General features: G+C 38.3%; 1 protein-coding gene across 6 annotated transcripts in view; it reads left to right on the plus strand.

The window, feature by feature from the left end:
- The first annotated feature begins 329 nt into the window (after positions 1–329).
- The window catches only part of LOC148675823 (sentrin-specific protease 7-like), a 37,667-nt gene continuing 20,937 nt past the window's right edge, over positions 330–17,059 (plus strand). For 2 of the 6 annotated variants that reach the window (XR_015941655.1, XM_088648370.1), the window contains exons 1-8: positions 330–499; positions 2,329–2,463; positions 3,260–3,364; positions 3,778–3,881; positions 7,108–7,188; positions 7,807–7,986; positions 14,694–14,800; positions 16,843–16,991. Coding sequence is in view for 5 of the 6 variants with exons in the window: in XM_088648370.1 (XP_088504496.1) it covers positions 2,404–2,463; positions 3,260–3,364; positions 3,778–3,881; positions 7,108–7,188; positions 7,807–7,986; positions 14,694–14,800; positions 16,843–16,991 (786 nt within the window). In the remaining variant the exon portion in view is untranslated. Of the gene's footprint in view, positions 500–561; positions 665–2,328; positions 2,464–3,259; positions 3,365–3,777; positions 3,882–7,107; positions 7,189–7,806; positions 7,987–14,693; positions 14,801–16,842; positions 16,992–17,059 lie in introns of those variants that run through there. The other 4 variants (XM_088648330.1, XM_088648340.1, XM_088648349.1 and 1 more) reach the window with 4 other exon arrangements.

The following is a 17,059-nucleotide window of genomic DNA, read 5'->3' on the forward strand; positions in this document are numbered from 1 at the left end:
TAGACATGCAAAACCCTATCTTTAAGCATTTAAATGTGAACGTTGATTTAAGGATTTTGGTATTACGTTATACTCTGCAAAATGTAATATGGGAAAAAGAAAATGACCTCCGACATTGTATTGTTTTGTGTGTTTTTTGTGCACTTATATTTTTTTGTATACCTTTTCTCCTTTTGTTTGTATTATTCGGTGTTAAGTAAAGTTTAGAAGAAATATACAGTAGTATCGCAGCTACTAAAACCCCGAAGCATGCGACCACCGGAAGCTTCATTCTAGATTCCGCCTACATTGGCTGCGTGGATTGGCTAGTTCTCTCTTGTATAACCACATCCGGTAAAAACAGGAAGTAATTAAAGAGTGTTGTTTTTTTTTGTTGGTTGGTAGATCCACGCATTTGTTTTTATGTATTTTATGCCCATTATTTACAACTTGTATCATACATAGGATTAATTTTTAAAAACTTTTTAGGTTTTTGCTAATGCTTTCCAAACGGAAACTGGTAAGTAGCTGGAACTGCTAATGTAAACCTGATACTGTTATCATCTACAACAAATTTTGTATTTGTGCACGGAAGACCCGGCGTTCAGGTGATTTCAGAGTTGTTTTACGCCAGCTTCCTAGTGGAGCATGGATTGAAAACTAATCAGAGAGGATTTATACAGAGGTATTTGTTAGGATGACGTTTTTTTTAGATTTTCGATAAGCAGTATTTTGTTAGTAGCGGTGCCAATGTTGTAGGCTGCCGCTTCCTGTTTAAAGGTCTTTATAGCTGACTAAAAAAAATGATCTACACTACGTGTCGGCATTAGTATATGTTGGTTCCGTGGAATATTTCACATATAGCCTTTTTATAGTTTAATACTGCATTTTCATTACTATTGTATGTTTTTCGTACTTCTGTTAAATACTAGTGTCGACCCTCAAATAATACGATTGTACTATTAGCTACATTACATTCTATAAAACCCCAGTTCTAAAAAATGTCCATGGTAAACTGCTCAATCCTTTTTATGTTATGAAAACTTGTTTGAATGTTTCATTTAAAGTTGTTCAAGTTTCTTCAATCATATGGTTTCATTTTCACAGGCTGTTCTGTTAGTGATAGAAGGTTTCATTTCAAAGTAAATGATTAATGATTTGACTTCCGTTCAAAGGCTACAAATGTCACATTACGTTTCAATAGGAGTCTGTTAATTCTGAAGTATCCAGTGAATCTGACCGTAATAATAAATAGGCATTTAATAATTAATAATGTACGTTTTTTATTAACACTATTAATAATATTGATCTGTTACAGGTTTTAATTTATCATTTGAATTTGCAGACCATACTAAGGTGTTAATTTTACACTTGGAAGTAACTTCTGTCTGTCCATCAAGTCCTTGAAATTAACTTCATGTATATTTAGAAGCTAGCTAATCAGCTGTTTTAAAGGCAGTATTTTGTATAATATCCAAGTTGGTATACTAAATGCATATTCCTTGTCTTGAATCTTGTGATTGCGATATATGCTGCATGTTGGTAACCCTCACAATACGATCTGCCTTCTGTATCCAGGCAGATTGTCATATGTTTTTATATGCACAGTCTTATGTAATAATAAAGGTGTTTTGTGTATTTGAACCCGTGTGGGTATTCCAGTTATTATTCTGGGATGATTCCGATTGAATCCTAATAGCCAAATACCATGTGAATTACTGTTACAATTAGTAAATTGTTCCAGTAAATTCACAGAACTCCTACAGCACCTGCTTTGAATACATTTCAGATGTAGCGATTGTTCAGTTCATGAGGATGATGAAAGTCTTGGCTGTGTCCTTCAAGCCAAGCACATGATGCCTGTCACTGTCAGTGTAGAGTAGCTGGGAGTTCCTAATATTTTGGCCATCAAGTGTGGAATACTTGATTAGAGTGAGAATTATTAGATGACACAGAATGCTTTAAAGAAGATGCAACAAATGAAAATGCATGGATATAAACTGCTCCTTTGATCAGTGTCTAAGTATTATTGTATTTAAACATGATGGATACATGTGTTTAAACATGATGGATGGCATATGTTAATATGTTGCTTTGTATTGACTAGCCTGAATAAATGTAATACTAACATTTCACAGGTCTTCAGGAGGGGTGCTCATCAGGATTAAAATTAACTAAACATTTTCAGCATTGTTCTAAATAACCTAAAAACATTTCAGATGCTTTTGTTTATCAGCTGCCTAAGGGAGATTATTTCCTGTTTTTTTTTGCACAAGAAAATGCAACATGCATTCCTAGTATTGTCTTCATGGTTATAATAAAATATACCCTTTTCTGCTTCAATAACAGTGACCTTCCCTGAAGATTTTTGGACTTGCTCTGAGGAGATACTTGTATTAAACTCTGTGAGACGTGAGGTCAGCAATGGATCACAGGAAAGTGCTGGGTCTTTCACCTTTGCAGGACAAATTGGGGAGTCCTAAGGTTTGTTTTCAGAACTGGTCTTATTCATGAGAACCCATGACAGTTTGATGGTTTTGGGGCAGAAATCGGATGCTTTTTGTTTGAAATGTGGGGTGTTTCTTGTAAATTGTCCTAACTGGTAGTCATACAACAATAGCAAGGTTTTTTGGATGCATCTCTGATAGGCAATATTAAACTACGTTCCTGACACTAGTTTGCAGTTGAGATTGGTTTACGTCATAGTGGTCATTCATTTTCCTGTAACATTTACATCTTATATTACTGAATTCAGCCAAGGGCCAAGTCAGTACATGCACATAAAATAATTTTATTAGTAGGTCTCAAAGTTTATATTTACTGAGACAGTATGCTTTTCAAGGTTTCCTCTCATCGTGTTTGTGTTAATTGTTCTGCTTTAGCCTTTAAAGGGTACAACTAAATTAAAACAAAATGTGAGGAGAAAAAATATTCCCAGCTAAAAATATATAAGGTCATCTTTAAAGCGATACTTGTTCTTTAGAGTGTATGCTTATTATGGAAAGAAAATAGTTTAATTGGAGCAGCGGTTTGGGTTTGTTAAATTTTGTACCATTTAAACTCAAGTATAATTTATAAACAGAAGCCAACATAAATATGATAAAAGTTGTTGTTGCTTAAGTTGTCCCCTAGCTGCTTACTAACAAAAACGATAGTGAGGAAGAATCTATGTAGCGGTGACATATCAGGGACCCCCTCTATATACCTTTCTATCTAGTCTAGATTCATATGTAACAGAAAATGGAAATATCAGGCCTGTGCCCACCATTCTGTTTTTCAGTTGAAAGGGAGTTTCAGGATTCCCAAAAGGAAGTCATCCTCTGACTCTCCGAGCGTGGTGATGCAGTCTCCTCTTTCTCAGACCTCAGGTTCAGGTTACAAAAAGGTTAGTGCAATCTAACTGAATTCCAAGGGGCATCATAAGTATCTTACCCACGGGGAGGAGTCTATTTAAAAGTGGTAAATGATTAACACTTGAATACGTCTTTTTTTGCATTTGACGTTTTCATGTCAAATGCATGTTTTTTTCTGCTCCTTAGGAGAACTGTGATGTTCTGACGTGTAGATCTCAAGCCATATTTTTGTTTCACGTTTTGTTGCTGTAAGGCTTGCAGTCATGACTTTGAAGTAGCAATTAATATTTGTAAATATATAAATAGAGAAGACATGTTATATACAGAGATATTTCAGTCACTGAGCTAATCCATTCCACCTTCATTCTCTAGAAAAATTAAAATCCCGTCCAGAGTACAAACAGTACAGTTTTTTTTTCCTAATAGTCATTTTGTTTTTTAATAGCTACACTGGAGTCAGATTTCTAACAGTGGCAGAAGATCTCAAGCCTTGATTTCTCTCAACCGGCACAACAGCCCAAATGCAGCAGACAGAGAGATGCGAGTATGGTAAGAATCAGGATGGCACCATCAGGATATTTACCAACATTAATATTGAACTGTTGGTGCTTTGAACTAATTTTTCTAAATCAAAATTTCATTACTACTAGTATCGTGGAGTATTTGTGTATATATAAGTTCATGCAAGTTTTTTAAACATATATGTTAGTTGACTGCTGATTTAGTGGTCAGCGCAAAATGAAAACTCCAGTCTAAAATCACCATGTGGTTGGTGTTCTCCTGATATTGGACTGCGATCATCCCTTTTCTCTCTGATTATCGTAAAAGTTCTATCGTTTTTGTTTTTTATTTTTGCCTGGCAGGAGCCTTTCATCCTGTTCATTATGGGTGTACGGTTTTCAAAACACAGTTTTAGTATTATGTACTTTTGTAATTACGTCAGTGTTTATTGTGCTCTGACATTTTGTTAGAACTTGGCTCGCGCATGTTCCAGCACTTGTCGAATCCTGATAGTGTGTGCCTGTACCCCCGCGCAGGTTGAGTTGTGTGATCAGGGGTCCAATGTGGATTCCCCAAGTGGTGACGCACAGTTTGCCTTGCCCGCCAAGAGTATAGTGGGATGACAGGGGCTCCTTAGGCTTTCGGTGACCACTGTGTCCTCCTGGGTGCTTGTAGCCTTGTGGTGCGGCCAGTAAGGCATGTGCCTCATCTCCATTCAGTGCTGGTCCTCCGCTCCTGGGATCTTGCCCGTGCTGCGTTAAAAGATAGGTGGCTCGAAGGTGGGCAGGTCAGAGGTGTCAGCCTGCACTTCCTCATTCTCCTTTGTGCATCGTCTCGGAGTTTGTAGCCGTGAGCCGAGACTCAAAAAACAAACATGCATTTGGCATTTCCAAATTGGCTGGGTAGAACAAAAAATAATTGGCAGTTCTTAACTGATTGTGTTTCTGATTAGTTTGGAACATACATGAAATGTTCATATTTCATTATTCAGAAATTAGAAATCAGAAAGTTACAAATGTAAAATGTGCTCTGATTTTTTGGGCCCCATAGTAGGAACTGTATTCAGGAACAGCTAAACACAGAAACCTTATATGAGGGTGCTGTTTTTTCATCATACACCAGATGGGGCACATCCTCTATTAAATGCAGAAAAGGGCTGTTTATTCTTGCACCTCTCAGAATTTCCAAACAAACGTCAGAGAAGTCCAAGCTCAAGGAGAATGCTGTTTAGGTAGTGATGTGGCAGTTCTGCAGCCAGTTAAGGAAAGTGTCATCAAGGGTGATACTTGCAGACTTGTGACACGTGGGGGGTGGAGAATTTTAATGCAAAATCTGGCATGTATTTATGTCTTATGTTGCGAGATTCTCAGTGCAGTCATATATTATAAAAGCTCATGGTTTAGAGCTACGTAGCAGAAGGTAATCTTGCAAGCAGTGTTACTCTTCATTGCTTTTTGCTAGCTTGAAAAGAAGTCACAGTACTTTATATTTTGATACAAAATGTAAGGTCAAAGTTTAGAAACAGCTGGGATCCATTTTTATGCAGATTGTTGTTTTTCTTGTTTTTAATCCCAACAAATCTCATGTGTAGTCCAGTATCCATATTCCATAGATTATTGAGAAAACTCAAAATGTTGTTTCTGATAAAAATGGTAAGCAAAACATTAAAGGAAATGCTTGATTTTAGTTTACCTTAATTTTTAAGGAAGGTGAAGACTAAATTTCAGTTTACAACTCCTTAGAACAATGAAATAGAATAATATGATGACACAAGTATCTTTCTGTGTCTGGGCCATCCAATTCTTATTTTATTATGAATTAGCAAGATCATACACAACTCGGAGGAGACAGCAATAATTCTTGCACATTACTCCTACTGGGAGGTGGTTAATTAAATGATTCTATCTCTTGTGTTTCTCCATCTCATTTCTGTCTAGTTCCAGTTGGTTTAAGATATCAAAATCACACAGACAAGGCTAGGGCAGGCCTGTTAAGGGCTTGATTTAGTTGCTTGAAGTTGCATTTTTGAATGGCAACTTGAGCCGCATGGGATATAAATGCATGATTGTCAAGCAATATGAATGTGAGCAAGACATTTCTTAATGAAAGATCTCAGTTTCTTAAACATTTAGGTTTGTCTTTGCACATCTGTAATAAACTGCAATGCTTACAGTTTGTCCATACAGTAAGGTCTTGACATCTTCAAATTCCTTCACAAATTTACTTATTCACAATTTGGTCTGGCTGACAGGGTCTTGAAAGGGCAGAGGGAGATGAAACCAAGCTGAAGGCTGAAACCGCAGCTTTCAAATTCACGATGCAACAAACTAGGCTCGCAAGATGAGCTAAGCCTCTCCCTGTCCCCTGCCTGAGTACCCGTGACAAAGAATCAGCATCTCAGTGTGGTCTTGTTCCTGTATTGCAGCGAACGTGCCGAGTTGGTTCTGTGTGGACTGACAAGCTGCAGATGGCTTTACAGGCTCACTGACAGTTATATTGCCCTTGTTAATCACTGAGGCAGAGGGAGAAACTGGGGTTGGACACTGATGAGGAATTCCTGTTGTTTATTTTAACCGATTACTATAAGTTTGTGATTATTATTGTTTGTTTTAAGTTACCAGTGTTATTTTATTTAACGTAAAGCCAATGCATCAGTACTTTCATTATCATATAAGAGAGGGTTACAAATGTCATTTAACTAGACATACTATATGTACTCTAGTACATTATGCGATGGTGTAGAGGTAGACTTGATTAAATGTACATTTTCTCGATGTGTCTCTGCATCAAACACTTGCAAATGTCGAGACAATACTCCATACATTAACAGAATATTACAGTCTAATATTGAATAACCACACACTATCGTGCATCCTGTTCTGGGTCTGTCCATAAGAAAGCTTCATCTTATTCAAAGACAACTCATTCAGCGATCTTTCTCTTGCTCATACTGAGCTGCAGTAGGAAAGAGGTATTCTAAAATTACTTCCACCTTGTATGTGGTTATCTGCCTGGAAGAAACAAAAGATTAGGAGAGAAGAAAATCCTTTTTTATTACTTTTCATAGTAGACTTGGGACAGCTAAATACTACCCAGTATTTTTTAGCATTTGGGCAAAAATGTACTCTTCTGCCCCAAAGCAGTCAGAGCACTCAGTGGGCTGAGTATTTATGCATTTTATAGCCCTTGACCCAGACCTTTTTTTCCATATTTTTTTGCATATTTAAAGAAATAGAACTTAAATCCTTTGAGCCTTTTGTTTATGCTTTTACAGGTCTGGGTCATGCACCATAAAACTCAAATCCCAGCCCTCTGAACAGTGCTTTGGGGTCGAAGAGTACAATCACACTCAAAGGTAAATAAAATACTGGATAGTTTTTAGTAGAACATTAAAAAATTTGGAGGTGGTTAACCTGTTCAATAGCATACTGTCCCACTTCTGTGTTGGGCAGCATCAGTACTGTTAATTGTAACAGGCTGGGAATATTAATGAAAATAAGTAGCAAAGTAATTGGAGCAAATCAGATCACCTTAAATATCCTCTACAAACAAAGGTTATAACGATTTCAGAGAGTGTTATGAAATGTGTAACTCAATGTCTGCCTTGTTGTATTGAACTATGCTGCAAAACAAATTTTCTCCAGAGGATGATAAAGCTTGAATTGACTATCTTAATACAGTAGCATGTAATCATTTTGGATTGGAGTTATTGTCAGACTGTTTTTGATGAGACTGGCTGCTCATGCCCCAGGTTGAAAAAGCTTGCAGCCGGCTGATCTGAAGTTGCTTGTCTGTTTTGCCTTGCACTTTGAATTAATGCACAGACATCATGATGCTGGAGTATGCGCTGTTGCTTTCAGTATACCTGGTGTCCCTCATTTACCCAGATAATTCAATTTTCTGCCAAATAGCTATATGTTCACAAAGTCACCAAACATTTATGCCACTGTTCTGCACAACTGTATCCATATAGCAAGGATGCCAGACTTGTCTTAACGGATGTCTTGAGGACTGAATTAGGACGGGATTATTTAAACCGGGAGAAGGGCAATAAGGAGTCAGACTCTCGAGCACGCCCTACTGCCTCGCGTGAGATTTCGGAACAGAACTCCCTGGCTCTCACACCACATCGGCTAAATTGCCATCTCAGAAGGTAAGTAATACTATGACATGGCCTGCCACTAACTCAGCTGCTTTGCTTGGTAGCTGATTGATGGTTTAATTGCCCTTTGTTCAAGATTTAAAAACTACTCTTGCATTTTAACTTCTTTTAGCAACTAATCCGGTTCTGATGCTAAGACATTTTCCTGCGTCTGTCTTCTAAGGGACGAGATTCAAAGTGGTGTGCAAGAGAGAAAAAGACACTTAACTTTCATCTACGTGTCCTGTACATGCAGTTCCTCAGCTTGACATTGTCAGATTTAACTTACATTAAAATAAGATATCTTGTAAAAAAAAAAAAGGCAAAACTTTTTGCATTGACAGTTTTATGTCTACATCCCTGTCTGCATTTGTAAAAGTGAATGAAGGGACGGAGATATTTCCAAAATAAAAACATGAATGCAGGTAGAATTAGTTTTATGGTTTAAATCCTACCAAGGACAGAGAGAGGCAGGATAGTCCACCTCTCCAAGTTAGTTTGAATGCGTTTTAGAGGTTTTGGTTAACTGGCTTTCTAGATGCTATTAATATTTGAAGGAATAACGACTCCTATATATAACCCTCCTTACACCCCGTGGGAGAGTAAAGTTTGTTTCAGCTGGGAAGATTTTATAAGGCGGAGAACTTGTTTTATTAAGATTACATTTAAAAAATGAAATCCTTCCTTCTCTTTTACAAAGTATCTTGCAGAGGAGAGACAGACATTTCTGGGTCAGTAATGTAGATGAGGAAATGATGAATGTCATGTCATGATTAATGTCATGAAAACCTAAGGATGCAGTTGTGATACGGTAACCTCTTGGATTTCTGCTTAATAAAATGAAGAAGGGTGCTATGGACTAATCTTTCAGCTGCAAGGGTGGTATTTTTGAAATCTATATAAATGTATATTGAAGATGGACTAATTTATCTAAGAGCTCTAGTAGTTTGACACCAACAGTGCTACAGATCTTCATACAATTTGTGACCCAGATTTATAAAGGATCACAGAAAACTTTCGATATACTAAAACTATGATCCTTATTCTAATATTAATTTATCAGTTGAGTGCTGAATCTTTAAGTTATTGTGCTATGGCTATTACATAAGCTTGTGTTTGAGCTTAAGGGGGCATCTGACGCTCCTTTATTTAGATAGATAATACTTTATTAATCCCGTAGGGAAATTGATGTGTTACAGCAGTCCAGCCCAAGACAAGCAAGAACAGACATCAGAACAGTTACAAAACAAAAGACAACAAAATAAATAAAAATAAATAAATAAAAAATAATTACATAGGTGTGTGCAAAATGTGATGATCATAGTCACAGTAAAAACAATAAAATATGTGCAAAATGTGCATAGGTTTATACAGACTGATTGTCCAAAAAGTACAATGGAACAACATGCTGTCCATAGAGGAGCAAATGAAGGGCTAACAGTCCTAGCCTAGGGCAGCGTTATACACCCTGACAGCCGCCGGGAGGAAAGACCTGCGGAAATGTTCCCTTGAGCACCGTAGCTGGAGCAGTCTGTTGCTAAAAGTGCTCCGCTGCCCAGTAACAGTCCCATGAAGCGGATGAGAGGTGTTGTTCATGATGGCTGTGAGCTTGGTCAGCATTCTCCTCTCAGCCACCACCTCCATGGGGTCAAGGCTCATCCCCAACAGAGAGCCAGTCTTCTTGATAAGTTTATTGAGCCTATTTGCATCTTTTGTCATGATGCTGCTGCCCCAGCACACAACAGCGTATAAGATGGCCGCCACCACCACTGATTCATAAAAAACAAATTTATGAGGTAAAAAAAAAAGTTGGAGGTAAAAACATGTTCTCTTTGCAAGCTCTGTCTCCGCACTCATCCTGTAGTCCTGACAGAAACTCAACAGGTAAATTCCTACGCAAATACTCATAACAGAGACATTCATGTTAATAATAATAATAATTGCTTACACTTATATAGCGCTTTTCTGGGCACTCCACTCAAAACTCTTTACAGGTAATGGGGACTCCACCACCACCAGTGTGCAGCCCCACCTGGATGATGTGATGGCAGCCATAGTGTGCCAGAATGCTCACCACACATCAGCTATCAGTGGGGAGGAGAGCAGAGTAATGAAGCCATTACTGGGATTACTGGGAGGCCATGATTGGTAAATGCCAATGGGAATTATGGCTAGGACACCGGGGTTACACCCCTACTCTTTTTGAGAAATGCCCTGGGATTTTTAATGACCACAGAGAGTCGGGACTTCGGTTTTACGTCTCATCCGAAGGACGGCACCTGTTTACAGTATAGTGTCCCCATCACTATACTGGGGCATTAGGACCCACATGGACCACAGGGTGAGCGCCCCCTACTGGCCCCACTAACACCTCTTCCAGCAGCAACCTTAGTTTTTCCCAGGAGTCTCCCATCCAGGTACTGACCAGGCTCACACCTGCTGAGCTTCAGTGGGCTGCTAGTTATGAGTTGCAGAGTGATATGGCTGCTGGCTATGTTCCAGTTCATATGTATTTCTGAACTGTTCAGAAAAGGTTGGATGTCAAGTTTTAGAGTTCTTACATTTCATACTTTGCCTTTTTGCTAAATCTTTATAATATAAAGCATTAGAGTTGTATTAAGTATTTGATGAAATCGTAAGCTCTTTCAATTCAAAGAGCTGATAAGTAGGTTTATATATGGTAAAGGTTTAATTTGCATAGAGGCAACACTTTTAATGCTCCCATTGTTATATTATTCAAGACATCATAGAGTCCTTGTAATGCGATGATGCTGTATAACTGACCTTTGTTTAGCTTCTAGCAGCATCTGGACCTATTTATCGATAATCGTGGATTGTTTAAGTGACATTGAAACATAATTGGAAAAAAAGGATCCAACTGTTTTTCTTTGAGGCTGAGGAAAATATTCTGCAATTAATATTTTCAAATAATTGGACTCTTCAGTTACTATAGTTTTCAGGATAATTTTCATTGTGATTATGATTTACAGTTTTATGCGGCATTTCAAATTTGCATTGGAAGTTTTCAGGAAATTAATTTATATAAATGAGGCTAGCTCTGAAAAGTTGTATATTAGACCAGTGTTAATTTCTAACCTTGGCTTTTCTGCATCAAAGGCATTTGAGCGGGCAGGAAGCCCTCTGTCCACTTCTATTTGACCTTTTCCGTCATATGCTCATTCTCCCTTTGCATGTGTTGAAATCCCAGTTTATAATTTTTCCATGACACACAATTGCTATAGTTAAAAATAGAAAATATGAAATGTTTTCAAGTGCAGTGACTGTTTTCAATTTCAAGTCATTTTTCTACAGTTTATTTTGAGCTTTGAGCTTTTTAATCAGGGGCCGAGAAAAATCTAAAGCTTTTAATATTTGAAGTTTGCTACAGGTTATTGTTCATTTTGTAAATGAGTGTTTTCAAATACAATACTGATAATGTGCTGCAAGAAATGTATAGTTTTGAAATCCACCTTTATGTCCTATGGATTCATATAGGTAAAAGTAGTGGGGAAAAAATGCTAACATCAATGTAAAGTTATTAAATGGGACTTTGGGTCACCACATGTATGACCATGTGTGGGCCACCATATGGCCTGTATGCACTGGAGTTTATAATCTGCCAGCATCTGGAATTGTGCAGGACGGATATACAGCTCCATTCTTCTATGAGAAAGTCGGTTAACTCAGGCCTGGTTGATGGAGTTGAAAAACTTTGTCTCGGGCATTGTTGTAGAATTCTTTAAATGTTCTGTGGGTTCAGATCTGATGACTGAGAAGGCCATGAGATAAGGATAACATCAGTGTCATGCTCATTTAACCATTGGGTGACCACATGTGCCCTGGGGATGAGTGTAGTGCCATCCTGGAAGAGACCCTCCCCTGCAGAAAAGAATATTAATAATAATAAATAATAATAATAATAATAATGACAGAAATAATTCCATACACCTATATAGCGCTTTTCTGGACACTCCGCTCAAAGCTCTTTGCAGGTAATTTCCCTTCGCCATCACCAATGCACAGCCCCTCCTGGATGATATGATGGCAGCCGTAGAGTGCACAGTACACTTACCACGCACCAGCTCTCAGTGGGGAGAGAACAAAGTGATGAAGCCAGATCAGAGATGGGGATTATTAGGAGGCCATGACTGGTAAAGGCCAATGGGTAATTTGGCCTTATTCTTTTCGAGAAACACCCTGGGATTTTTAATGACCAAAGAGTCAGGACCTCGATTTGATGTCTTATCTGAAGGACGCCGTCTTTTTACAGTATACTGTCCCTGTCACTATACTGTGTCATTAGGACTCACACAGGCTGCAGGATGAGCGCTCCCTACTGGCCCCACTAACACTTCTGCAGCAACATGGGGTGAAGAAGATCACTGAGTGCCATTATGTCATGATTAACATTAATCTTGCCCTCTGAGAGAATGAGTGTACCCAAACCATTCCTGGAAAACGCACCTCACTACATTCTGAAAGTGCCTGAATGCAACACAGGTCTGCAGAGTGCTTTAGGTTGGTGACACAGGTGCACTTGTCCGTTTGTCGCGATCATGGTGAAGGCTGATTTATCTTAGATTTCTCCACTGCACAGTAGTTCCTCTTGTGTTGGGAGGCCGGTCTGGGTGCTGACAGCCTGCAGGAGGACCGAAGAAGTCACAGACCCCAAGGCGTCCAGGGGGCCCCATGGGCCCAAAATCTTCTCTTTTAAGAAACGTCTGGATGAAGTTTACATTCACTTTCTTATGCAGGGACCTCTGTGCTTTGAAGCTTAGTTTTTCTCTCAGTTTTCAAGTTATTTTCCTGTTTCTTTTTATGTATTCAATCAGTTGTGGTCTGTTTTTATGGTTTCCTTCGCTTTTAACACTGCACAGCTTGTCCGCACATTTTAGTTTTCTTTTGCCTTTCGAGTAATATTTTGATTAAAAAAACACTTTATACTTTAAAGAAAGACATCTTTCATTTGCCATCCACATCTATTTCATTGTTCTAAGCTGTTGTGCCATTTAAAGGATTTAAAATCTCATGTTTGTCCCATGCATACCTTCCTGTAGTTGTACTGTTATTAAACTATTATGTGTAGTCTCATGTCCTCAACAAGCCAAGCACAGCCTGCAGATTAAACATTTATTTCACTTTGACCTATGAACAGAAGACTGAAAGTACAGTGCCTATAGAGAGTATACACACCCTTTCAAAAGTATAATTTGGTGGAAAGACAGTCTGAAATCAAGATGTATTAAATCAGAATTTATCTTTACACAGGGTAACACGCATCCTCCAAGTGAAACACAAACATTCTGATAGGTGATGACAAATAGAAACTTAGAAATGTGGGCCGGACAGGTGTAAATACTCCTTAGTAAAAACGAATGTAAACTAGCTCTGGTGTAACGAGTTGCCTTCCACATTGCACCAATTCCACATCGATATATGGGTCTGTATGGGGTGGTGGTATGAAGAATGTCTTTACTCAAAAAAGCCTCTGTTGAGTTTTCTTTGAGGCGGGGAAAAAACACTGGAACTGTCGGGGATCCATGGGTTTGGAGCCCAGCTTGCCCACCTTTGCAACAGTTTGGTAGATGTACAGCACAGTTGCAGGAGCAACTGAGCAGGATTCTCAAGACGTGTAGAAAAAGACAGTCGTGGTCCCAGTGAGACCAGGATACACCTTTCTGGCCTAATTGTACAACCATTTCCATTGGCAAAAGCCCGATACAAGATCACCCAACTGACATCCAATTCTTGAAGAGGAGCTGCTGCCCTCTGCAAGGAAGCAGAAATTGGGAAGGACGTTTACTTTTCAACATGAAGGTGGCCCTACGCTCAGAGCCAAACCCAGCAGTGGAGTTGCTATTGAAAAAAGTCAGTGTCTTGGCGTGGCCCTGTCAGAGCCCCGGCTTCAATCTAATTGGCATTCTGTTTAATAACTTGAAGGTTTGCAGTCCATCAGTGGTCCCCTCGCAATTTAATTGAGCTTGAGCAGTTTTCTAAGGAGGAATAGGGAAACAGCCAGATCTAGGTGTGCTACATTGGAACAGACTTATCCAAACAGAAATATGGCCGTAATTCAAGCAAAATGTGCTTCCACCAAGTTCTAATTCAGGCGTGTGTACGGTACACTTATGCAACTAATTTTTCCTGGTTCTCATTTTCAGTTACTTTTCAGAATGATTTTCACATGGAGGTTGTATAGATGCACTGTATATGATGGTCTGCTGATTATTCTGATGCCATTTGATGATTGTTTTGCGTCATAACATAATTTGTTATAAAAAGATAAAGCTGAAATAAAGCTGAGTGAGGGTGGATGCCTGACCCATTCGTTTAAAAAAGTTGTGCATTTGCTCTTCTGCCACATTAGGAGACCGTGTGACCGACTTCTTATGAAGGATATATATTTTTGTACTTTTAGCAAAATTATGTTGCAAATTTTTATTATTGTTTAAAAATTAGGTTTGTTATTTACACCAGTTTTTTTCATGGTTGCTCATGATTCGTGTCGAGACAAACAGACCTTTGCGCGGTGTATTTATTCAGTGTGCTTACTGTGACTGGTGCACAGCCTGGGTGTCTTTGTTTTCGTCGCTGCCCACACGGTGTTTTCTTTCTGTCGTAAGAGTTATCTGTATGCTTTGTTTTTTCCTGTTTCCCTCTTCCTTGCTCCCTTTCCACTAATGAAGTGCTTTGAATAAACTGAGGATCCTTTGTTTCAGTGGGTGGCCCAAGAGAACATCTGATTCTTCGTTGCTGCAGCCGAGTGAGAACTTGACAAAGACCCGTCTTTCTGTGCCCTTGAGGGGAACCGAAGTGGAATCAAAAGGTTAGAACTCAAGTTCCAGCGGATTTACATCTTTAATGCTGTGGCACGCAGTGTCCGTTGAAATTAAAGGATTGATCTTTTTTTTTTTTCCAGGATACTTCAAATGTGTTATGGGCAAGTGGTTGAGTTTTTCATTCGCCTCAGCCATGAAATGTTTTCAGTGTGTAGTACAATTGATGCAGTTGCAGTATATACCAGGAATTTCAAGGATAAGAGTATTATTTAAAATTAGGATCTGTTTGTTTTGCTTTAAAGCCATGAGCTAAAATGATCTGGGAGAAATGAAGACAACTGCACACACAATGGTAGACTTGCACTGCCCAACGTTTGGTTTTGATTTGCATTGCAAAACTAGACCATTTCAAGACATCAGGCCACAGTCCCTGGCTTTCAACTGGCAGCTGGTGGCAACTCCTTGTCCGGCTCTTATTAGCCGCTCTAGAGAATATTTTTCAGTGGTTGATTCTCTGGTGAAAACATCATCTTGTTTTCAGATTCCATGAAAAATATGGAGTGTTGTAATTATGGCATTTTACTTCTGCACACACAATGGATTTGGGGCCATATTAATAAAATGAATACTGTATATAGTGTTACATTTGCAATAATTTTGATAAAAATGTGAAACAGACTCCTAAATTTACAGATCAGAAAGAAAATTTAAACAAGTCTTCAGCGCTCTTGAATTAGTGCTCCGGAAAGTTATATCTGTCACTCATTGATTTGTTTTCTCACTGGAGAAAAATTGAGCATTTTAATGGAGCGATAAAGGCTATATGAACACAGTTGTTATACACTGAAATCTGCACGTGTAAATCTTGTAGGTAGGAAGTTTTCTGAACAAGGTCCCTGTTCAAAGTACATACATTTGTTTTGGGATTTTCAGCAAAACATTTAAAAAAATACAGAACATTTACGCTTTTAAATAATTTCTATGGCAAGATTTTTATAACAAGATGTTGCCCATGACTGGTTATTGTTTCACTTTGTTGAATTAGCACATGACAGCCATACAAACGAAAAAATTCAGTTAGAAAAAAAAAAAAGTGGACCGGAGCCTGACCTAGATAATCAAGTTTTAAATAAAAGGAAATTGTGGTCTATAAAAATCATGTATGAAGCTCATTTATATTGCAAGTGCTTGTTCTTTAGCATATTTTCTGTTTTTGTTGTGCTTGCTTGAGGCGGTTGGCACTTGAGGCACTAACCCTAACCTTCCCCCAGACCTTTTTAAAATGAAATGGAAAGATCCTTGTCATTTTCCTGGCAAACAATCTGAGGTAGCTTGGACAAATTAAGCTTAACTTTATTGACCTGTTAAATCTCAGCAGATCCTGGTTTAATGATGTGTGCTTGTTCTGTGACATGTTGTCGTCCGAGTGATGCATCCCATGTCGCATGAGGTTTTGCACTAAAGCCTTGTCTTGAATTAATTTAATGAAGGAATAATTTTAGCTCATCTCAGATTTGTATCTTTCATCAGCATTAATCAGATATTAGTACAGATAAGTTTAGATATTAAAATCATGTGTTTGCAGAACACATGCCAAGTTTAACATATGAAACCTTAAGCTTTGAAAGAGTTTGAGGTATTCTTTCTACAGGACATGCGAAACCCAGGTCAAAGAGTCATTGTCTTGACATTTGTTGTCTATTATAGGCAGTTTCCATAAGAATAATTGTTACCTTACCTGAACATTAAGCTTTTAAATAAACCTCCTTACTTTAGAATTTAAATTCAGATGTTAAAAATTGGAAAACCCCATTATCTTCTGTGGGCATACTTATTTACACCTTATGTTTTGTATTTTTAAAATATAAATGTAAATTACCCTCTCAGTAGGTTTCCTTCTTTGTAAGTTAGCAAAAGATAATTCTTACCAGATACTCAGAAATAAGACCTTTAATACAAAGGCTGAATGACAATCTGATCTGAGCAGTTCAGTCAGTATTACCTTGCAAAGATCTTATTTCATGTCTTATATTCCCGCTTGGGTTCTCTGATATTTCAAAGTTTAAACATACCATTTGTGATTTTTCAGATTCGCTACCAAGTTGCAGAGTGGCTCGGAGATTGATTGAGAATAATAATAGAATAAAGAATGAGGCACAGGATCCAGCAGACGCAAAAAAGTCCCTCTCGGAGAGCAACAGGAAGAGAAAGACAGGTGTGGAAACGGAGGAGCCCCAGGTAAAGATGTTTGTCAGAGCTAAATCCTAAATATCAGTTACCTTCATAGTTGAAGTTCTTAAAGGAAA

This window comes from Lepisosteus platostomus, chromosome 2, assembly GCF_059453375.1.
Source record: "Lepisosteus platostomus isolate fLepPlt1 chromosome 2, fLepPlt1.hap1, whole genome shotgun sequence".
In the NCBI taxonomy this organism is placed as follows: Eukaryota; Metazoa; Chordata; class Actinopteri; order Semionotiformes; family Lepisosteidae; genus Lepisosteus; species Lepisosteus platostomus.